The sequence below is a fragment of the Sminthopsis crassicaudata genome, chromosome 1 (assembly GCF_048593235.1).
Source record: "Sminthopsis crassicaudata isolate SCR6 chromosome 1, ASM4859323v1, whole genome shotgun sequence".
In the NCBI taxonomy this organism is placed as follows: domain Eukaryota; kingdom Metazoa; phylum Chordata; class Mammalia; order Dasyuromorphia; family Dasyuridae; genus Sminthopsis; species Sminthopsis crassicaudata.
In genome coordinates this window covers 581,514,407-581,539,902 of record NC_133617.1, presented here as the reverse complement: position 1 = coordinate 581,539,902, position 25,496 = coordinate 581,514,407, and the positions used below count along the sequence as shown (strand labels likewise).

Genomic DNA, 25,496 nt, shown 5'->3' with positions numbered 1-25,496 from the left:
GTTAATTCTCAGATAATTTAATCCCAGTGGAAAGAGCAATGATGCAGATAACTTATGCTTTACACTTCTATATTAAAAACAAAATACAAAATTTTTCAACATTGATATTACTGATGTCAATAATGTCTGTAAGCATTGAGATACTTACAAACACATCTCTACATTCATACTAAACTGGCCAAATTCCTTACACTATTTTGCTAGTTAATATTTTCTTACACAATTGTAGATTTCCATTTTTGAAATATAATTGCTATTCCATTCTACTTTTAGGAGCTTCCTCAACTAAATTGACATTCAAGACAAATATAAAATTTAATGGCAATAGTCTCGGTAGTTAATTATTTAAAAGAAATGGTCAGTAACCGTTTTCCCAGTAATTTATATTAGCTATTTAGGTACTGTCATTGGGATATAATGTGAAAAAAAGAATATAACCAAAAAAAATCTAATTTCTAGTCTTGACTCTGCTACTAACTTAATTTATAACTTTAATTTAGTATCTCTGTTTTCTATCAAATGGAAAAGTAATGCACAAAGATTCTAGAATGCTAAAATTGAGCAGTACCTTGTAGGCCATTTTGGTTGAATTGTTGAATGGTGAAGAAGAGTAATGTGAAAGTTAGAAAGATAGGCTAAAGCCAAATTTTGAAGATTTTTAAATGCCAGGCCTCTTTTAAATGCCAGGGACCTCTGATCACCATCTTTTAATCTCCTGCTTCTTTCATTGCCTCATTCTTCTCAAACCTCCTCTTCATCCAGTCTCTCAATTCCTTTGTTTTCACAGTCCATCTTTCCCTGGTCTGACCTGACCTTTCTTTCTTCAGTCTGGATACATTGGTTAGTCTATTGATTAACAGGCTCTGTTTTCTGTCCTAGAATCCTTTATCCTTTGTCTTTCCACATTTAGCTCTGGCTAATCCTCAAACTAAAGTCACTCTCACCATCTGTCTTCCCCCTTTCTACTCCTGAATCACACTGCTGAGAGAATTTTTTTTTTTAAAGCATGCCAGCTTCTTCCATTACAAATTTCAAATTTCAAGTGGGCTCCTTGCAATTCTTATTCATTTCCTATTGTCTGCTGTGCCTACAACATCTCAGCCAGTGATTATCTAGCCTTTCCTTGAAGACTTCTAGTGAGGATGAACCCCCTACCTCCTGAAACAGGTCATTCCATCTTGGGGCAATTCTATTTGTTAACAAGTTTTTCTTAAATTGAACATAACTGCATTCTTCTACCCATCGCTACTAGTTTTACTGCCTCAGGACAATCAGAACAAGCATAGTTTCTTCTCTGTGAGATAGCTCTACATATGCTTGAAGACAGGTTTCATTTCTCTTATATTTGAGCAGCTGCTGCTGTTGTTGTTTTTAACCTAAGTATAGGACTAATTTATATTTATATCTTTAAAGTTTCCTCAGGCTTTCATTTTAGCCTTTAGTCTTTTTGAATCCCAACTTGATTGAGTGCACTAGACTCCTAGCTTTGCACCTTTAGCAAATGGGATTAGAATGCCATCTGTGCATTTAATCATGTTCCTGACAACATAGCCAAGAACTGATGATCCCTGCTATAGCACATCCCTGGAAACCTCTCTACAAGTCAATAGAGTGTCATTAATGATTCTTCTTTGGTCATTCAACCAGTTCTGAATCCAACAAACTGTCCCAAATGAATCAAGTCATTTGTTAGAAGCTCTGCATCCCACTGTATCATACATAAAATGTCAGAGCTGAAAGGGAACTCCAAGGCCATCTACTCCAGGAGATGAGAAAGAGAGAGAGAGAGAGAGAGAGAGAGAGAGAGAGAGAGAGAGAGAGAGAGAGAGAGAGAGAGAGAGAGAGAGAGAGAGAGAGAGAGAGAGAGAGAGAGAGAGAGAGAAAGAAAGAACAAGAATCCTCTCTACTTTGTACTCTTCAAGTTTTTACTTGAAGACTTCCAGTAAAGAAGAATCCCTAGCTTCATAAAGCAGCCCATTCTACTTTTCAGTAACTCTAATTGTTAGAAAATTTTTCCTGCATCAATCCTAAATTCCCCTCTTTGCCACTTATCCCATTCATCCTAATTCTATATTATAGGACCACAGAAAATAACTCTAATCTCTTTTCTGTTTGAAAACCTTTTAAGCATTTGAAGACAGACATCTCTTCTTAAACAACCTCATGTCCCCATTGGAACTCATATCTCCCAAGCATTTCAACATTCAAGCTATCTTCAGCTATACATTCTCCAGCTTATTAATGTCCTTTCTAAGACAAATTACCTAGAAGTGAACACAGTATATCAAATGAATTTATTTCTTCCCTTCTCAGAACTCTGCTAAGGTGTTCATTCTCTTTCAATTCCCCCTCCTGTCTCTTTCATGACACTAACCCATTAATTATTCCTGTCTCTTACCTTTTTCCTCTCTGCCTATAGAAAGTCATCTTCCTCTTTCTTAAATATACCCTAATTCAGCAGTGCCATGTCCTTCAACTATCATCCTAGATTTGTCCTCCCTGTTACTGCTAAAGTTCTCAAGAGTAGATTGAACTCTTTGCCACCATTTCACCATTCACTCTGGTCTCAATTCTTTGCAATTTTGTTTCTGATCCCATCTTTCAACTGAATCTTTTGTTCACAGCTTGCTATTCCACCTGCTAAATCATGTGACTTTTTCTTCAACTTTTATCTTAATTGACTTCTTTGATTTTTATTTTTTGGTTTATTTCCTCCTGAGGCAATTGATGTTAGGTGATTTGCCCAGGGTCACACAGCTAGGAAGTGTTAAGTATCTTAGGTCAGATTTGAATTCAGGTCTTTCTGACTTCAGGGCAGGTGTTTTATCCATTGCACTACCTAGCTGCCCCACTTTGGGGTTTTTTAAACATTAGTTTATCACTTTCTTTCTGGATTGTCTGTTCTCCATTATCTTCTGCAATACCAATAGTCTCCCAGTCGCTCAGATTTCAAACCTAAAGGTCATATTGAACTTTTCTTCTTCCCTTACTTCCCAAAGACAATCATCAAAACTCATCAATTCTACTTCTTCAGCATCTGTACCAAATATTAGTCAATTATTTACCAGTTATTAAATACCTACTATATGCCAGATGCTATGCTAAATTCTGAGCAAATGACAAGTTAAAAAAAAAAAAAAGCAAACAAAAAACCATAGTCCCTGCCCTCAAGTAGTTTATAGTCTAATGAAGTAGACAACTACTATGTACAAATAAGATACAGTGTACCCAGGATAAACTGGAAGTGATCTCCCCTACGCACTTCTCTTCATTCGCACAGCCACCTAGATAATTGATATATTCTCCTAACTAAATTGATATATTCTCCTAACTAGTCTCCCTATTTAGTCTTTCTCTTCAAACATCCTTTCCACAGCTGCCAGCATAAACTTCCTGCAGCATTGGTCTGACCAAAGTATTTTTCCTGCTTAAAAACTTCCAATTGCTCTTATTTCCTTTAGCATAGAATAAATTCTTTAGCATGACATATGAGCCCCTCTGACTTATAACTCCTTTCTAGTCATATTGCACATTCCTCCTCTTTCCACACTACTTTTGCAGCCAAATTAAGCTACTATTTATTTCCAAAGGACTCATCATCTCTTGCCTAATGAGCAAGCTAATCCCTGTGTCTGGAGTATACTTACTCACTTCTGCCTTTCAGAAGGCTTCAAGGCTTAATTTCTGGTTCTGCCTTTCCCATGAAGCCGCCTCTAATACTTCCAAGTCAAGTGTATTCTCTCCCATCTTAAATTTTCTTAGAATACCCAGTTTGGATCCCTCATTCAAAAGGGATGAGGGATTTCTCTGTGTGTGTGTGTGTGTGTGTGTGTGTGTGTGTGTGTGTGTGTGTGTATGCAAATTTTTCAAGAAGAGAAATTGTACACTTCGAAAAGTCCTGTAATCCCTAGTGTCTTGCATATAGTAGACACTTAATGTCAGTTGCTGAAATGTTCAAGATGTAATGTAATAATTTAATATTACATTAATTAATAATGTAATAATTATTGTTGTTTCATAATGTTTACTGTAGTATCATCATTATATATTTAGTTTAGCTCTTGGTGGTTTTATAGTATTTTTTTTCCCCTGTAAGGCATGTAGTTCAATCATTGTTAATCCCATTTTGTAGATGAGTGATAAAGTGAGCTAGGGACAATCTATCTATTGAGTCTTCAATGTAGGACTTGAACTCAGTCCTGACCCCAAACCTCAGCGGGGGAATATGTTGAAGTGAACATCTGTTAGGTTGAAGTGCCTCCCAAGTCAACCCTATATGTTACCTGCAAGTTCAGTTAAGCTTTTATATTGGCCTTGTTTTAATACCAGGGCTTAGCCTAGAAATGTAATCAGTCCTTCTGAGAACTTGATTTCTGATGTGTAATTTCAACCTAGCTATTAGCTTCTCTGGGATGTCAATTTCCATATTTATAAGGTGATGGTGGGGGGGAAATGTAGAAAAGGTAATGCGATTTAAAATTTTTTCTTATGAAATGGTTATATTTATATGATTTATAAAGGATAAACATATTGCTATTGAATTACAAATTTAAAATGTTAAATGAAAAGTTAATGGTATGAGGAAAGAAGCCACTGGCATAAAAATTAGACCCAGGATCTAGGTCTAGTTCTACCCCAATTTTACTGTGTGCCTATTAAGCATCCCCTTGTCTCCATATCCCCATAAGGTTGAATTATCTATAAGATATTTGACATGTTATATAGATTTTTAAAGTTTTTGTTAAGATTTGTGATTTAATCATCAATAGTACCTAAAAGGAAAACCCTTCAGTAAATTACTGATATCTTATGTAATCTTAAAAAGTTGCCTAGCATTAATGTCTTGAATTTTGTCATTTTCTAAAAAAAAAAAAATTATACCTCACTAAATGAGAATATGAACTGATATAATAATAGCATTTCTTAACACGATATTAAATTTTCTATTCAGATATTAAATCGAATCAGTTTGATTTGCTTTGATTCCTTTTTACACATTAATGTTACATTGCAAAATTCATTGTAAACATAAGAGATCATAGCTATAAGTTGGAAATCTGAGTTTATTATAAAGTGACTAAAAATTTAACAAATTTAGAACTATATTAACTGTAACTCATATCTTACAATAGTTTGTTTTTTTCATATGTATTCCAGGAAAAATAATTAAACTCAGCTAAAACTAGGAAGAATGAGAAATTAATTTGAGAAAGCAAAATTGTATATTTCCATCTCAAATGGAGCACATCTCAAATAACATCCATTAGTGATATGTTTTTCCCCCTCTAGTTCTAGGTCCTCAGGATCTGACCTGATCTCTCAGCATCTTCTGTTTATTTACCTGAAGAAAGGAATACAAAATGTTATTAATCTTTCAGGGGGGAAAAAAAATAATAAAACTATTTCAAGGCCTAGTTTTAAAAGGGTACAACTGGAATAGAATGAGGTTACCATAATCAATTAAATATAAGTATCTTTGTAAACTAGCAACTGAATTTTTTCTAAAATCCCTATAGCTAAGTATTTTAATACTAACTATATTAATATAGATAGATCCAGCTTATGAGCAGAATTTCTGTTTATCCTAAGTTTAGCTGCATTTTATAATGTAGATTACTTAAGGTGTGTGGAACAGTTTTGGTTGTTTAGTTTTTTTTTTCCCCATTTTGTCTTTCAGCTAACTCTTAATTAACATTCTTAGGCATGTTATGATTTTAGCCATTCTTATATCTGTATTGAACAACATGGTAAAGAATGGTGAAGTGTTTTAATATTGTTCATCTTTGGATTTTTTTTAGGCTTAGATAGCACAAAGAAGAAAGATGACCATGGTCCCAGTGGCTCAGGGAAAGATGGTTCTATTCATTTTGATCCTTCAATTCCCTCAGTACCACCACCACCAGCACAAGCAACACAAGCAGCAACAGAAGAAATGGTTAGTACAATTTTAAGAAGTCCTTAAATTATGAACAAAACATTTCTTAAAATTAGGTTTCGGGGGGAAATTTATTGTTATTTTGTTTCTTTAGGGGACTGGGAAAGGAGACAAATTCAGAATGCATTTTTCCATAAAAGTTGTGTTTTAAGTGGTTATTGATAGTTGGATTCCAGGCAAACCCACAGAAGCCTTGATCAATCCATTAATTATAAGGCTAAAAATATCATCTATTCACAACAGGTGGTTTAAAAAAAAAAAAAAAAAGAAAAAGAAAATTGTTGTTAGGACAACCAAAAAAATATATAGGTAGAAAATGATACTCTTACAATACTAGGAGTTAAACCAAATGGAAAGTAAGAAAAGTGATTAAGGGTTTTTATTTTTCTCAAATGTTGCTGGTTAAAGAAAAGAAAAAAAGCCTTTTATAAAGGTCTCTAGAAGTAGATAATGTTGGTGTTTTCATTGTTTTCCCTTAAACTTTTTATGACTGATTTTCTTTGCTGCATTTGTGTACTGCTTATTGGCTACTCTTACAGGTTGGTTTTTGATTCACATACAGAAACTAGTGAGGAAAACAAAGCGATTTTCCTAGGTAAACTGGACAAGAGTTCCCTTGAAATGGGATTAATGTGAATATATCAATACATTGAAAAAAGATTGCTTGGATAAATCTATGAATGATAAGGAGAGAGCATGGTACCAGAAATGGTAGAAAAAAGACTTGAGCAAGTTTCTGAGGTTGACCACAAGGTGGTGCCATTTCCCTAGAGTAGATTAATTCTGTTCAAAAACCTGTATTGTGTTTTAAAAAGCAAAGTATGACTAGAGGATTAAGAAAGGCCTTCTTTAGGACACAGCACTTAAACCAAAGGGGACTACTAGGGACTAGGTATTAATAAGCGTCAGAGGTAAGAGAGAAACCATTCCAGGTATGGGGACAAACTACATTGACATAGAGCAGAAGTATGGCATGAAATATGCAATTGGACATTCTTTGGAAATAACATTCACAAATAAAGTCTTGTAAATTGCCTAAATAAAAATTAGTTGGTGAGCCATTTTTCCTTATTTGTTTTTTTAAAATAATTCATTTTAATGAAAAGAATCATTGGGGGGGCGGGGGGGCAGCTAGGTAGCATAGTGGATAGAGCACCAGCCCTGAAAATCAGGAAGACCGGAGTTCAAATCTGATCTCAGACACTTAACACTTCCTAGCTGTGTAACCCTGGGCAAGTCACTTAACCCCAGCCTCAGGGGAAAAAAAAAAAAAGAATCATAGGATTTTAGAGCTAAAAGAAATGATATAGTCTTAAATTATAGGTGACTTCAACAGTATACTAGATGAGCTCAGATCCTTCATCTGCACACCATAACTGGTCACTACATATACGAAAGAGACACACTTTTTATCATTTATATGTCTACTAAGTACAGATAATTCATGATTATTCAGGATCTATTTGTGGAACCTCAAGTATGGTTTTGACAATACAATGAATTATTGATGAAAGTGTTTTGTAAGCATAAATTGTTATATAAATTGAGTTCTTAATATTTCTTATGGAACTCAAACTGGCAAAAGAAAAGTTTTGGGGGCTTACTACTATTTCTCATGTGAATCTGGCTCAAATAAGAACCTTATATGTTTAGGTATCCTTTCTGTGATTTTTCTATGTCTGAAACTCAACATAATTCTATGAAAATACAATGTGTTGACACATTTTGATATTCTGTATACAGATACTTATTTGTTTAAATCTTTTATGTAAAACTTATGCTACATATTTGAATAAAACTCAGGTATAGATTTTTCAAATTAGCTGCTTATCATGTGACTTCACCATTTGTATCCTTGCCTTTCAATGCACCTTTAATTATATATGAATAATTTGACATAAGTAAATCATTAACAGCCACAAAAATATTTGGTCAACTCCCTAATCTCAAAATAGGAATACTTTTGTGCAAATATGCTTTATTTGAAAAGAAAATTCTATTTTATTCAGATCTTTTTTTTTTTTTTCTTCCCTGAGACATTTAGGATTAAGTGAATTGCCCAGGGTTGCACAGATAGGAAGTGTTAAGTGTCTGAGGCAAATTTGAACTCAAGTGGTCCTGACTTCAAGGCTGGCGCTGTATCTACCGGGCAACCTAGCTGCCCCTATTAAAATCTTAAAAGAAAGTCATCTCTCAAGTAGGATGGGAAATTCTCAAGAATGAAATTGCTGGGGAGTGGAGCCAGGGAAGAGGAGATACCTGTCTAAAGAAATCCATGTAATATATGGGGAATTCTCTAGCCAGTTCAGGATTTAAAGAACCGTGCAAGAAGGTAGAATCATGAACAAATAATATAGATGTGTTAAGACCAGGGTTCCTCCATTTCCCCCCAACAGGCAACAAGTTAAGCCTTTTTTTTGTTTATCAAGAACAGATCCTAACTTCATTTCTTTTTTTGTCAGTTCCTAGATTGCTAAATCAAGAAAATACTATTAAAAAAAAAAAAAAAAGAAAGAGAGAATTCTAGATATATCATACCTATATTTTACCAAAGCATATGATAAGTCTTTCAAGAGCTTCTGGTAGACAGGATAGACATGAACTGGAAGGACAAATTTAGAACTAATTGAATTACTAGAGTAGTCATTAATACTTGGTATCAGTTTGGATGGAGGTATCTGCTCTTAGGAATGTCTGTTTTTTTAGTCTTTTTATCAGTGATTTAAATAAAAGCATAGATGGCGTTCTTATTTGAATTTACAAATGACCCAAAGCTAGAGGAATATCTGAAGCACTTGGTGAAAAACTTAGCATCAAATAGATCTTGAAAGACCTATACTAATGAAATAAGATGAAATTTAATAAGTATAAACACAACATGCTATACTTGCATCCAAAAGAATCACCTTCCCGAGAAAAAGATGAAGAAAATGTAATAGCTCTTTTGAGAACGGTCATGATTTAGTGGAGTTAATAGTATATATATGAAGTATATTATCCAGAACTTTGAAGGTATTAGTCTTTTGTACTCAATCCTAGTCAGACCAAATGTAAAAGATTGCATTTTGTTCTGGGTACCACATTTGAAGGAGACCATTGATAAAAGTGTCTAGAGAAGAGCATCCAGAATAATGAAGGGCTTCAGGTTCATGCCAGAGGAGAGTTGAGTTGCAGAAGCTGTTAACTTTAGAGAAGAGAAGATCTGAGAAGTTGTTGTCTCCTTGCTCACATGAGCACTGTTTCACATTACCAGCTCTCTGCTAAATTTCTTCACCTGGCATTCCACATTTAACATTTCTAAAATAAAACTCACTCTAATTTTTGAGGGCATCAACATTCTTGTAATAACACAACTTCCAAACCTCTGAGTCATGCTCAAGAAACTTCCCTCTCCTTTGTCTTCTATATTTAATTAGTTGCCAAAGCTTATATATTCTCTCTTTACCACAAATCTTGCATCTTTCCCTTTCTCTCCATTAAAATAACTACCATCTTCATCACTTCTTATCTCTACTGCTATATACATACTAATTGGGCTCCCTACTTCCAGTCTCAACTTCCTCCACTCTATATGTTTTGAAAATAAAAAGCTTCAATAAATAAATAAAATCCAAAAAATATATATTAATTTCATGGCTGAAGCTATTCCTCCCAACAAGATCAGAGAGGACAAATGTGAGGAGCCCTGATGGTAGGAATCAGAAAACATTTCCCGAAACCAAGCATGATAAAGCCATTCCATTTTGACTTGGCTTTTAAAGGATTTCTACTGACTCAAAATATACCCCAGTAAGTGCTATATCCACTCTCACTAGGAGAAGAAAATAAAAGCTGCCTATTAACAGAGAAAAAAGCAGAAAAAGACAGGTATTTGTTTACTAGTACTCTGGAAACAAGGGCAACACCTGGGAATCTTCTTTGGAAACGGCTGCAATTCTGTTAAAGTAAATAAAGGGAAAGTATTTGTGCTGAAAATGTTCTTCAAAATGCAGCATTTATACAGGCAAATACCACAAACAGTTGATTCATGTTGGACAGTAGATGGCATGCTAATCTCTACTAATTCTGACACTAGAATTATGGAAAAATTTCCCTATAATGTGTATTTCAACTAATTTAGATATTTTCTTTTGTTTTCTTCTGTTGCACTCAGTTGAAAGCAGAATAAAGATGATAGCTATATATGTCTAGGTTAAGTGACAAAACTTGAGCAGTGATTTGAAAATCTGAAAATTTCCCTCTTTTCCCCTATTTTCCTTTGAGGGGTTTTTCTTTATCATTTGTGTGTGTGTGTGTATATATATATATATATATATATATATACAATATTTGATATATTTTTATCAAAATTTTTCATTTCTGGGCTTTTAATTTTTTGTAAAGTCCTTATTATATATTAGAATATATGTGTATACAATTGAAGTTACCTCTTTCACTGAATAATACAGATTTGGCTTATTCATAATTTTTATAATGCTATAATCTTATGAAATTATGAGGTAAATTTTTTGTACTTTGTTATTCATTTTAAAGTAAGGTTTTTAACTATACTTAAATGTAATACTACATAACCAGTAGAATAATAATTGAATTGAGTATTATATATACTTGTTTCTGCAAGGTGATTAACTCCTCATTGATTATTTCCTTCTTTTTTCATCTAGTTTGGGCCAAAAGTTGTGACATCTGTTCAACAGAAGGCAGGAAGAACAATTACAGCTCGAATTGCAGGGAGATCTGATTTGCCTATTAAAACCAGTAGAAATTGTGGCAGTTTAGCTGTAATGGGGGTATTGCCTCCCATGAGTTCCGTTGTTATAGAAAAACATCATCCAGTCACACAGGTAAGTCCATATTCAATGACTTTTTGTGAAAAAACTTTTATTTACTCCATTGTTCTACATCAACCTTTCCTTCAGTTTAAAAAGACATTCTTTGCAGAATCAATTCCTATAAGATATTTTTGGCTATATAAAGCTGCTATAGAATTGATCAGATCTTTCATAAAAAGAACTGAGTGTGTTCTGGCAATAAAGGTAAATAATATCAGTGATTTCTAATTTTGTTAACGGTTGTGTTATTAATCAGTCCCAAAGAAAAAATATTCAAAAAGGAGATTTCAAGAGACAAAAATTTTCTATTTTCTCAGTTTTTACCCTTCTCTTAGGTAAACAATTGAATGTGTGTTTACCTAAATTGCATTCCTTTAACAAAAATATCCATACCTGTAAATAAAAATTTGTGAGAAAGAAAATCATTTCTACATCTATTGTCAGGGTTACATTAACTTCTTGTGCACCACAGAGACAAAAGTATTAATGATAAAGCTTCATTGATGATAATTTAATTATCTTCCTTCCTCAATGAAACTGTCTGATAGGATATCAGAGTGGTTAAATTAAGGAAATGCTGGCTGGATTAATTTGATAATAAAACTTCAGCTGTAGTGAACTCCTAGTGAAACTGAAGACCAGAGTCAAGGAGAAAGCCAGAGAGGGAAAAGATCCAAGCACTTGGAAGAGTTGGAATTGTTATCTTAAGTTAAATGGTTGAATAGAATTATTTTTAACTTTACAAATATGTGGGATTTTCTTTCATTTTGAGCAGTGGGCAAAATGAGAAGAAATTGATACATTAGCCATTGTTTTTATATATCCATTTTTCTATTTTTTCTGTTTCATTATTTAACTTAGTAGTTTTGAAAATAAATATTTTATTAAGGCATAAGTGACTTGACATCTTAATCATATTATTTTTGTTATCAAACAGCAAAAATCTCAGAGTCAGATGACATTAAGGGGCATCTGTTGTAAGCCTTAATTCACATCCCCAACAACAAACTCAGCCTCCATTTAAAGATTTCCTGTGATAAGGAAGCCCCTTTCTGCCCCCTGAAAACATTCATTCATTTTTAAAGACCCATCCAGTTAGAAGTTTTTCCTCATGTTAAAGCAAAATCTACCTTCCTTTTTTAAATTTCTAAAACTTTTGGTCCTAGTGCTGCCCTTTGAGATAAAATAAAATTAATTTAATCCTTTTTTCTGTGACAACCCATCAGATAGATGTAAGACTGTGAAAATGTCTTCATTAAACTTTTTCTTCTCCAGATGTAACATCCCTCGTTTCTTTAGCCATTCATTTTGTCATTCCCAAAGCATATACCAATAGATAATAGCCTCATTTTACCTGTGAAAAACTGGAGTTCGGAGAGATCAGTATGACTTAAAATTTACCAAATAAATGAGTCAATTCATAGAACTATCAGTTTTGAAGTGGAAAAGGCCTTAGAGATCAGCTAGTCTAAATCTTTTCATTTTATAGATGAAGAAGCCAAGGCCCAAGAGAGATTAGATGACTTAACAAGGAACACATAGGTTAAAGTAAGTGACTGAACTTCTGATTTCCAAATGCTGAATTCTTTCAACTGTGCCAAAAGTTGAAAATAGAATTCAGGTCTTCTGACTTGGAATTTAAATACTTTTTTTTTTCTAACTTAGCCTTGCAACAATTTCTCCTCTTTATTGTTTTTCCCATTCTAGTACTGCACAATACATAAGAAAACCATATGTTATGTTCTGTCTCTAATGAAAAGTTATAAATTTTGAACCCTAATTCTCTTCCTTCTTTCCACAACTTTTAGAAATTTTAGAAATGAACTTTTTACTTACTATATCAAGGTATTTTATCTTCCTGCTTATCTTTGATCTGGTTTCTTTTGTCTCCAAATTCATCATTTATTAAATACCTACTTTGTGTAGCACAAGCAGTAATAAAAACTAAGGTTATAAAGATTAAAAGAACCACATAGTCCCCACCCTCATGTAGCCTGAAATCTAATAGGGGATTAATATACCAATACAAATAATTAAAATATTATAGTGATAAACTAGGAAATAAAGGGCCCAGAGATCAGGAGGAATTCAAAAAGGAGATTTCAAGAGACAAAAATTTTCTATTTTCTCAGTTTTTACCCTTCTCTTAGGTAAACAATTGAATGAATGATGGAGGAGAAGTATGAGGACACGATGTTTTATCGATAGAAGGAAATATTAAGACTTCATGATCCTCAATGAATTTTTTTTTTTTTTTTTTTTTTTTACTTCCCACAGATCTTTGATATCTAGGGATAGGAGAGGGACTGGGTCCCTTATTTCACTGGTATAGGGAATTCCCAGGTGAGGAAACACCTTCTAACAATGCAAGTTGGCACCTTTTCTGCAACTTACAGTCTTAAAAAGTTGCCCAGGGCACTAAGTAATCTGTCCAGAGTCAGACAGACAGCATGTGTGAGGAGTGGTACTTGAACCCAGGTCTTTCTAATCCTGCTCAATGTCTGCCACATCACATAGCTTCCCTCCTCCTGTTCTATGGGTTTCTTTAAAATGTCCTTTACCCATTTTCTCATATTGAATTCAATCAATGCATTACATTTTATTAGTCATAATTCTGTCATCTAAGTAGGAATTTAGGCACACTTCCAGTCAGAAGCTGAATTCAAAGATAGATCTTATGAGATGAAAGTGACCTTCAAAATCATCTGATTCAAAAAACCCTATTCTACCACTGAAGAAAGTAGTCTGAAGAGGTGAAGAGACTTCAAGATTCCACTGCCAGTAAGCAGAACAACTGGGGAGGCAGCAGGTATAGAGAAATAGCATTAGCATTGGACTGGATCTCATTGTCATCCTCTGTAAGATGAGGGGAGAGGGGTTATAATAACTATATGACTTCTGGAACACCCTTTATATCTAAATATTATGGTCCTTAACCTAGATATTTACAGAGAATTATTCTGGTATTGTGCAAGAAAAATTAATAAAATACTAGTTGCCTTTAATCTAGAATGTCAGGAAAGAATGTCACAGACCAGAAGATCCAGATGACCAAAGACTTGCAGGTGGTCATACAGCCAATCTTGATTTCCATTGCAGGGCTCATTCTCATACAATATGCTGTCTCACCATGAAACAAAGCAGAAGAAAATAATTCCTGTGTTTATCTTCCTCAACAATTTAACTTGTTTTACATTCTTATAAACTGACTTCTCATGCCTTTCATGGCCTACACAGCAAAATCAAGTAATTTTCTTTGGCCCAAAAGTTTGTTAAATATAAAGAAATTTCCAAAGAAATGTATTTAGAGAAGAACTTTCAAGTAGAGAGAATAGAAGTCTTTTAATTTCTTCAGTCACTTGGGATTATAGACTCAAAAATTTAGAGTTGGAGAGGTCCTTAGAGATCCATTACAAATCCAACCCATTATTTTGCATATAATAAACTGAAGCACAGAAAAGTAAAATGACCTGCCCAAATCACTTAAAATTCTTAATTAAAATGTTGAAATATTTTTAATGGAGTCATACATAAGAAAACATACATAAAGAAAATTTTTATTTTTAACTGAGTCAGATTATTTTCAATTTAAACATATTTTGGCTTTATGAAGTTTATGGCAAATATTTTGATTAAAGTATTTAAAATATTCAGCTCAAAAACATTTAAGATAAATATAAAAGGATATGAAAAAATATGTTTGTAGTAATCAATAGTGTTTCTTTTTAACATAGGCAACCATTTTGTTAAATACATTAACAGTAAATCCTACTGCTAGCTACCAAAAATGGTCATTATGTATCTGAAGTAGTTTAACCATAAAATTATAGACTATTTCCATATCAAATCCAGTGCCAGATATATATGACCTGCCAAGCTTGTTTTACTGCCCTAATGACAACAGTGAAGAATTTACATCTTTTCCTATTTGGAACTGCTTTTCTCTCAATGGAAAAAAGTATAATATAAAATTTGTGACATTTGAATTTTTCTCCCTTAAATTGGTACAACCCACCAATCTTTAATAATCATTATTTCCTACATTCTGCTTCCTCTGGTGTTTCATTGTGGTAGGAAGCTGAGTCAGGGTACTTGAAGGCTGGGCCAGTGAACTCGAGCACAAACTCCAAGAAGATCTCACCAAGCAGGAAAGACTAGAAAGAATAGCAACACAAAGAGTAGACCACCTAGTTGTAGAGGGAGTCAGATTTTCCACTGTTACAGAGAGCATCCACAGAAGTAAAATTACAGATCCTTGAAGCAATATCTTAAATTTATTTACAAGTCTCTGCTTTTTTTTTTAAAGGAGTTTAAAGAACTTTCTGTACAACAACCCAGAGCACAAGGTTATATTTCAAATGAACAATTTTCCCAATTTTGCATAAAAGTATTCAATATCCAAATTAATGGAGCAGCTCTACATTCCAGTAAAAAGAGTTTAAAAGTGATTTTTTAAAAAATTCATCCCCCTGAAAACAATGTATCTTTTCTTCCTGAACAAAATGGTATTCCATTTGTGCCCAACATTTTGTCTTCTGAAGCATATGGCACTCTTCCACCAGAGATCTCTGCTGTGGCCCCAGGAATTCCATTCTGATCTGTCTACCTTGGGGCAATGAGCTGTGCCTCTCTCTCTCTCCTCCCTGATATTCTCCCTTCATAGCCTCCCAGCCCAATGGAGCCCCTTTCTAGCTTCAGAATCTACAAAAGGTGGAACATTCAACTTTCTTGTCAATTTCAGCTCCACAAAAAAATGATTCAAAATTGTATTGCATTTTCTTTTTCAGCAAACCATTCCTCAAGCTCTTGCCTCAAAATATCCTCGAACTATACATCATGAAACAGGTGGCACATCTTCAAGACACACAGGACCCAGTGGAAAAACATCTGCCCTGGCTTCTCACTCCATAAAGGTGGTTGACTAAACTATAACTATACATAGAAAGGGATTGATTTTTTTTTTTCAATTCCTGATTTCCCTTCCTAAAAAATTCTCATGGATTTGCTGTCATGGAACTTTCTAATGAAGCTTAAACTGGCATAACAAAACACTGTGGATAACATCATGTTCATCTTTCAGAATCACCAGAGACTGATTCAGTGGAAAAAGTATTTTAAGGAAAATAAAATATCCTTTGTAACTATATGTGGAAATTATTTTAATGTTAATAAACTTTTATTTAAGAAATAAATTGTATATATGCCCTTTTTAAATTAAAATATCTATATGCTTGTTTGGAGACCATATGTTAAACTCCTGTCATTACTCCAAGTGTATAATTCATGATCCTCTTAGTATTTAGCATTCTAGTTTGAGGGAGGGGGATGCTTTTTTTTTTTTTTTTGCTACATTATTTCAAAAGATTTTTAACTACAATGAAATCTTTGTAATTAAGTAAATACAACATTTTGGCATTGCTTTAAATATCTTTACCTTCTGCCTATTGGTATTCCAGGGATCTGTGAATATTCCCAAGGGCATTTTCCCCATCCTCTTTACTAACAGCTGATGAGGTTTTTGTTCTGGCATTGAAGATGCCTTAATCAACATGCATCTATTAAGTGCTTCTTATTTTAGCTAGGTACTAGGGATCCAGATATAAGGAAACCATCCTTACTCTCTGTGAGACAGATTCTCTCTCCTTACACAAATTGACAAGGAACACCATTAGCACTACATTTGAAGATGTTTGAATAATGTCTAGTCATCACCTGAACTATGTGCTTGAAGTAGGCCTTTAAAATGGAGAACACACACAGATAGAATCAAGGCTAAGAGGGACCACATACTAACTCATCCTTGGTTTCCAAGAGAGAAATCTGCAGTGATCCTCCAGGGAAACATATCCCTAGAAATAGCAGGGGAGGAGCAGTGACAAGAGTTCTTGGGACAAAGTAGGAACTGCAATAATGTTAGATATGCAAGTAATACCTGAAAAAAAAAACCCTGGGGGAAAAAAAGCCTAGTCTTTATGTAAGTGAGGTCACTTGAGGTCCATGAGAATATCATGTGGGAAAAAGAACCAGAGAAGGCCTGAGTTAATGAAGAAATTGTGAAAGGTTTGGAGTGTTTTAAAATTAGGAATAAAAGCCAGAGATTGAATTTGGAGGACTTGAGAAGTAGAGGAAGGAGAATAGCTTGTTTTGAAGGAAAAGATGGATTTAAGACTGAAACTAAAAAAAAAAAAAAAAGACTGGGAAATGTAGACCAGAGGAAAGATTAGTAAGATGAAGGTAAAGGAGTGGATTCCAAGCAAAAAGCCTCTATTAATATAGAGGCATAAGATTTGCAAAGCACTTTACAAATATCCTCTTTGATCCTTCCTAAAACTGAGAAGTAGGTACTTATCCCCATTTAATAGATGAAGAAATTGGCAAAGGTTTCAATGACTCCCAAGATCACACAGCTAGAATATATGTAAGGCTAGACTGAACTCAAATCTTTCTTGATCTCCAGAGATGAAAAGGTACAACTAACAAGCTTCTGGCACTCAGCTCCAAAGATGGAGTTCCACGTGTCTTTGAGTTCTCTACTTGTTAGTTCTCCAAAAGAATGAATGTTGAGGGTTGAAGGTGTTGGACTTCAAAAGTATATTGACATTACAAGCCACTGCCACAGTATCTCAAAAGAATTTGTAAGCATAGACCTTCAAATCAAGGGGCAAAAGTTTTATTACACTGCTAAGAGTAGCTAAATTCCAAGGGAAGTTAGCAAAGAAAGATCTTAGCTATTAACAAGGAAAAATCCAAGTTCTCTTCTGGAACTCACAGTTAACCAGGATGAAGATGTCATTAAAGCCTTGCAAGTTCAGGATCACAAAGGCTAATTTATGGGGATTTATGAAATGAACTTACTCTCTTATCAGAAAGAAGCCCATCCAGCTCATGGGGTTGAACCCTAAAACTGTGTCCCCTTTAATCTGTAAAAGGGTGATTCGGAGCCTCAGACTCTCTCCCCTGGGAAAAGCATACCTTTCCCAGACAATGCCCTCCCCAAATTAAATGGAGATCAGGGCCCGATAGTTCCATTGAGTGGCTCCAAACTCCAAAATCTAGGCCTGGGGCATTGACAACATTGAGTGAAAACTCATTCAATTTGGAATGGAAGCCCATGCCTCAGACGGCTAAAAAACAGGAATTTGTTTTGCCAAGGAAGCTCTCTTCTTGGCAAGGCTTTCACACTGGACCTACCCTGACCAGAGGAGATTCCCCATCCCAGATCTCGCACCTCTTCACTACCACTATCTCATCATACCAAATCCCAGACTATCCAGTTTGTATAGATGATGGAACTCCATCAGCCTCCATAGTCTATCCCTCTTATCTCTGAGCATCTTTAAACAACCTTTGAGATATTGATTGAGATATCTTTAGACTGGTCTGGGACTTTGGTCAGCCAAGTAGATTCCATCTGGCTCCTTCCCTGATACTTCCCTTCCTCCCCTGAAAACCTCAAGGTTATGTTTCCCCTAAAAAAGATGTGCATATGATGATCTTTGCTAAATCCTTTTAAGGATTAAGCCCTCTTTCTCTTTCCCTCATAGTGTCTTCCCTTTAATGGCATTTTTCTCTTTACTATAGTAACTCTGGTTAGTCTGATACATTCTTTTATAGATTTAGCCTGCCAGTTGATGGCATACTCCCCCATCATGGTTTATTCCCTTTCTTCTAGTTAATTATGAGCACTCTTGGGGAACTTATCTTTTCCATCATTAATTGTTAAAAACTACTTCCCTTACTATGTGTTCTCCCAAATTTATTTCATATTTATCACTCCTGGTACTTATTTTACCTCTTCATTTTGTCTGTAACCTTTTCTAAATAAATGTCCCTTTTCCCTTTTAGCAAAAAAAAAAAAAAACAAAAAACTGTGAATTTTATCATATATATTTCAAACTAGGAATTGCTACTTTCATTCCATCATATCCCTAAAAGGAGTCCTAATAGTTGAAAGGAGAGTGTGCTAGCAGACTAAATTCCTAAAGAAGTTTGGAAGATTCCTCAAATCTAGATCTAGAGTGTGAGCAGATCTTTTATAGAGGAAATATAGTCTGGGGAAGGAGGAAGGGTTGCTGTCAAAACTTGGCTTTCTGATGGGATATAGTAAATTGTGGAGTTAAGACCATTTCTACCAGAAACCTCCCTGGGATGGAGGTATAATCAAAAGGCCACTTAAGAACAAAAGGCCCACTTAAGATGGAGATGATCCTATTAGTGCTCCTCCTATTTGCCTTTAGGAGTAACTAGGCTTCTAGATTTTATATGTCAACAGCCATCTAGCTTTCCAGGACTCATCCTAACCAGAAAGAATTAAAGACTAAGGCTCAAAAAAGGAAAACTAGGTTAAATTTTCCATTACTGTCCTAGAGAGCTCTGTGTTTCTATTTGGGTTATGGCCAAATGACTGATCTAAAATAGAAGTTAAAGAGGCTTGTGGAATATCTCTTCACTCTCCAAATATGTCAATGTGAAAAGGAGAGGATGAATATGAAAAGACTGGAGGAAATCCTAAACTGTATTGGGATGTTGAAGGGTAAGGGAAGGTCATAAGGAAAAAGAGAAAAAAAACCACCCAGCACTTAAAACTAAACAATAAATACATATCCTTCAATAAATACTTATAGCCCTGCAACCTTTTCAGATAGTCATTTCAAGCATCCATTAATTTGAATCTTTAGCTCAGGGTAAAATGGAATCCTACAATCTAAAAGTTACAATTCTAGACAGTCTAAGCAGGGGGAAAAATTCAAGAATGAAATTTAAAGACAAATCTATTGAGGGGAACAATGAGTTAACATTAATATAGAAACATAACATAGTCCTGTTAGAATTGTGTCAGAGGTTCTAGTAACTTAGGAAAAGCTGAGCCAAGTGAAAAGAATTATAGAAAACAAAAAGTATCTTAATTATTTGAGGAAGAATGGTCAAATGAATTGGATAACTATTTGGAGTTGGTAGAATGATAATTGATGAATTATTCAACTTGATATAAACTATGTGCCCATTAAGCTTTGGGGGTGTGTGATGTTCCCCCCTTTGGGGGGAAGGGTAAGAAAGGAATCTTTGGGGGAAAGGTGCTCCTGACTCTCAAATCCACCTGGCCTCTGGGAGGAGCCATACCCATTCTTAAGGGAAACTCCTAGATAAGTAATCTCATTCAATTGAAAATCTGGGTCTGGGGCAGGTCAACTCCTCTATTGAGTTTAAGATTAGTCAGTTTCTCAAACTGCTCCCCAGTTTGGGGCCAGGACAAACCTGATAAAACTGAAAGCTTGTCAATCCAACTCTGCTAATTCCTAATCAAGAGCTTACCGCCTAAGAAAGTCTTCTTAGCCTACTATTTTCTTATATAATATCATAAATCTATTCTTGCCACAAACCTCAAGCCTGTATTCATTGGGGTTGGCAAATTCTTTCTGCAAAGCCTGCCACTGGCCAAGGGGGATTCCATTGCTATTAGGGGATCTCTCAACCCTCAATTCTCACACCCCTCAAACTCTTGTTTTCTATTTCAAGGATAATAATCTTTGAGCTAGATAAAACCCCCAAAATATAACCAATAGGTAGAGGATCCCAAAGTAAATATTTAAATAATGAGAGTGCCTGTTTTTAACAAGCTCAAGTCACCTGACCCAGATAAACTATATCCTTCAAGTTTTGCCTTTCCCAAGTAGTGGCATAGAACTTGAAACAAAGAGGAATTAAATTAAAATTAAAATATTTAAAAATTACTTATATATATACATATATATATATATATATATATATATATATATATATATATATATATATATATATATATATATATATATATATATATATATATATATATATATATATATATTATAAGCCTTGACTTTGTGAACCATAGCTCCTTTATTTAATATTTAAAGGGAAACAACAGTTTATCCTGATTACAACCTGGAATAAGATTTTTTTGATAGTTTTCTATTTTAGAAGTGTTATGCCACAGTTCCCTTTTAATGTCCTGACCCAGTTTCCCCAATTGTCCTATTCAGTTACTCTGCCTCAGGTTATAATCATTCCCTCTTAATGTTTTATTTTTGTGTGTTTTTTTTTTTTTCCTGAGGCTGGGGTTAAGTGACTTGCCCAGGGTCACACAGCTAGGAAAGTGTTAAGTGTCTGAGACCAGATTTGAACTCAGGTCCTCCTGAATTCGAGGCTGGTGCTCTATCCACTGCGCCACCTAGCTGCCTCCTCCCCCCTCTTAATGTTTGATGGGATAAAGGTCTTTATCCATTTTAGACATCATTAGAATATCAGGAGCCTCTCCAGTACCTCCCTCCATTATGCCTGCCTCCATTAGGTCATCCTCATCCAAGGTTCCTCCCCCATTATGTCATTGTTCTTGTTACATTATAGAAGAATCTTTTATCGGACATTCATGGCTGGATTCTTTGAGATGATAGTCTCAATCAGCCCTGGGACCAAACCATGGATCCAATTGGTCCCAGTAAATCTCTCCTTTTTAAATAAATTGTGGAATTGTTCTCTAATCTCTATCTTGCTCAGTTTCTCCAGCATTACAGAAGCATACTTCTAAATCATATCATTATGTAATGATATAAATTTAATCAAATAAATGAAATTTTAAATTAAAAATTAAAATTTTTAAAGTAAAATTAAAATTAAAGTTAAAATTAAATTTTAATTAAATTAATTTTAAACTTAATTAAAATTTAAATGTTAAATTTAAATTTAAAAAATATTTTTTAAATAATGGTGAGAGGAATGGACTGAAGCAATACTGTTCCTTTTTTTCCTTCTGTTAAAGGATTTTACCATTATTGTCTTCAGAAGCAAAAAAAAAAACAAAAAAAACATCATGTTGGATGGAAAAAATACTATATGACTAAACAAGAGCAAAAGATTTAAAAAAAAAAAAAAAAAAAAAAAAAGAGGAAAAAAAATGAAGAGGAGTGGAAAGAAGCATCTATAAAAGTTTCTAGCAACCCAGTATCTATTTGGGCAAATTTAGGGGTATTGACAAGATTATCTTCAATTGTGTACAATCAGAAAATCAAAGTAGAGGTGTGAACCCCAAGGCTTTTTTTGCATGGTTTAAAAAGACCTCTCAACCTTTTTTTTTTTTTTTTTTTTTTTTTCCCCTGGTTCTTCAGGAACTTTGCTTGCTTACTAAACATCTTAATAAAGCTTTTGCTCCTTAATGGAAAGATGGGTTTGAGTCTGTGAATTCATTCCAAACCACTCCATGCATTCATGACTTCTTGAACCTCATCAATAATCAAAAAATTGGTTTGATCAAGAACATGTCACTCCAGATTAACTCATTTTCCTTTTTTGACATGGTTGGAAAACTGGTAAATGAAGAGACTGTTGTAAACATATTTTTACCTAGATATTAGCAAAGGATTTGACAAATGATCCCATGTTGTTCTTGGGGTATAAATGGAAATATGTAGGTTAGATCAGAGTTATCAAACTAGGACCTATGAGCTAAATCCAACCCACAACCTATTTGTATATTGCTCATGAGTTAAGTGCTTTTTACATTTTTTAAAATAAAAGATGCATACAAAAATAAGTGTAGGCTAGATTTGCCCCCCAGTTTCTAGTTTGCTTACCCTTGAGCTAATTGATGTTAAGCGGTTTTGAAGTTGGATGAATAGCTAGATCCAAAGAATAGTCATTAATCATTCAATGTCAACTTGGTAGTCTCTAGTGACTTAATCCTGTGCTTTTAAACCATTTTATCAATGATTTAATTAAAAGCAAGCTTATCAAATTTGCAGAGGACACAAGAATGGGAGAGACAAGCATAATTACAATGTCAATGCACCTATGAATTGATCCAACCATTCTACTGTGATAATAATGTAAATAGAAGCTAAAAAAAAAAAAAAAAAAAAAAAAGATAATGTAATCTAAAACTTCATTGGGAAGCACCCTGTCTATGAATAAGGGGAAGTATAGTATATATATAGTCCAGGAGAATAATCCTACTATAGCCTATCCATAACAAGTCACCACTAATGTATGATATTCTGTTCTGGGTACCATTGGTGCTTGGTTCCTTATTCTCTGAGTGACCCAAAGTATCTCACATCGTAGTCCACAACATGAATCTAATATTAATTCCACACAACTCTGACATTAGGAAAAACAGTATTACAGGGGGATTTTAGTTGCACTGGAACAACATTAGTGTAAAGGACTGAAACTCTGAATAGGAGCACTGGAATTAGACAACCAAGCACTTAAGGCTCAATTACCTATTGGACAATACTCTATTAGCATGTGTTTGGAAAAATGGCCCTTCTCACTATTCTGTGCTGGCTCAATCTTTTGGAGTATATTAGGGGGTGGAGTGAGACAAGTCAGAATCACTTTGCAGGAGGAGCAGGAGAAGGAAAGTTGGTGAAGAGCTTGTGGCAGTTCTGTCCATCTCTTTCACTTCTCCTCCTAAAAACCAAGGACTTTTGCTTATCCTGACTCTGGCTGACCCTGAGGCCTCCAGGTAGCTAGACTGGACTTTATACATTAAGAAAGAAAAGGGTAAATTATATTGATTGAACTTGACCAGATTATATTAATAACATTATTGCAAATTATATTAACACCATGCCTATATGCCTGTATCATATTTGATAGCATATGATTTTGACATATGTAATCTTACTTGCTGCAGGAGGAAACCAGTTTGCTTGATCACTATTCATTTCTTCTTTTGTTGGGGAAATTAAGATAAATGATATGTGACTTCCTCTTTCATTCATTTGATTAAATTTATATCATAATGATATGATTTAGAAGTATGCTTCTAAAGTAGAGAAATGGGAAGGTCCTGGCTAGCTCCTCTGAAGGGCTCAGAATAAGTCCTTGTCAGGATAAGCAAAAGTCCTTGCCCCACGTTGTGGACACCAAAATGTAATGTTCTGTTGTCTCCAGAAACTGCCGATCGCTCTCTGGGAGGAGATCTGTTATCTCAACTCAATCCCATACTAGACTCTTCTTCCTCCAGAGAGCCATCCCAACTCTGTCCTAGAGTAGACTAACTCCTTGCTCAATGTTGTCTTCTTTTATCCTCCCAGAGAATGGGTGTGTGAGGACTCAAGGGCTTGTGGGAAAATTACTTCAACCAATGAACTTGCTCTTTTTAAAGGTTGTGTAAACTCCTTTTCATATGTAAACTCCTCCTCAGAAGTTCAAAGGGGTAAACTCCCCTTAAAGGCCGGAACCAAAGGTGTGAACTAGAGAATTGTTAAGTACCGACTTAGTAAGAACCTAACATCTCTCCCTTTCTTTTGATTTAGAACATAGGGTGGTCATGACCTTGAAACATAAATCCATCAATACGGGAGGTATTACAAATAATTACATAAATTACATAAACACATAGTAACATAGTAACATAATACATACTAGAAGTATGTAACAACATGATCAAATAATCATAAATTGAGAATTTATAAATGTCCATAAGTCCATTGTCCATTAGTCTCATCTTGTGTTAGGAAATCCAAGGATTCTGGCTGGTTTTAAAGTTCTTTAACAGTCTTCTTATTAGCCATGTGCTTTCAGTGTCAGATGTTTCTTTGATTTTCTCCTTTGTTTTGAGGTCTTTCTCTTTTTCTGTCTCTCTCTGATGGACAAGGAGAATGTGACTCATTGGCACCCAACTGATTCCTTCTCCATCTGAAGAAATACAAGCAAACCCTCTCTCCCAAGCAGTTAACCTATCTGGTCCCTTCCATTTACCACTTTCTGGGTCTCTCCACATCACCTGGCGATTATTTAAGGACAGTGGAGCTGCTTGCACTGGACCCTGCCCTTCTGGTGGGTTATGAAACCTGTCTGCCAGAGCCAGTGCATCTTTGTCAAAAATTAGAAAATTAATGGTATAGAGAACTAAATTTAGAAGTTCTCTAGGGTTACCTGTGGCTCCCCCTTTCTTTTGTTTTTGGAGGAGTGTCTTAATGTCTCTGTTTCTTCTCTCTACTCTTGCCTGACCTTGCGGATTAAAAGGTATGCCAGTGGTATGTAAAATAATCTGACCCATAATCTGAGGGTCCAGGGTTCAAGTCCCTATTCGGGCGCCAAAATGGGAAGGTCCCAGCTAGCTCCTCTGAAGGGCTCAGAATAAGTCAAAAAAATTACAGGTTGTAATCAGGATAAACTGTTGTTTCACTTTAAATATTAAATAAAGGACCAATAGTTTACAAAGTCAGGGCTTGTAATTATACATATATATTTCATTCTGCAAGTAAGTTAAACAAACAAATGAAAAAATAACCCCCAGGTCCTAACTAGTCATAACATTTACCAACAATCTGAGTTTTTAAACCAATTTTAAAAAGAATATTTATTAACTTTCAACAATGTAGTATCAATGCTCTGGTTCATATCGTTATTGTTTTTATTTGGTTTTGCATATCTTTAGCCTGATTATTAACATATTTTACCCAGATAAGTTTCTACCAAAAGAAAATGAGTACTTCATGTAATTTAACATGAGAACTTAAATTATTTTAATTTCAGTTATTCTCCCTGAATATTCTTTTAAAATAAAAACAAATGCTGAAAGGGATGAACAGAAACCATATTGTTCCTTTTCTTATTCTGTTAAAGGATCTTGGTCTCATTGTCCCCAGAGGTAAAGGGAAATTAGGTTGTTTCCCAAAAACCTTTATAGCACTATTCTAGATAAGATAATTCCTACATAATTTTTCTTTAAAAAAAAAAAAAAA

General features: G+C 34.5%; 1 protein-coding gene across 1 annotated transcript in view; it reads left to right on the top strand.

The window, feature by feature from the left end:
• Positions 1–15,959, top strand: part of POC5 (POC5 centriolar protein) — a 56,981-nt gene extending 41,022 nt beyond the window's left edge. The window contains 3 exon segments of the mRNA XM_074282308.1: positions 5,799–5,935; positions 10,600–10,779; positions 15,555–15,959. Of these exon segments, the coding sequence (XP_074138409.1) occupies positions 5,799–5,935; positions 10,600–10,779; positions 15,555–15,692 (455 nt within the window). The 3' untranslated portion in view covers positions 15,693–15,959.
• The last annotated feature ends 9,537 nt before the right edge of the window (positions 15,960–25,496 follow it).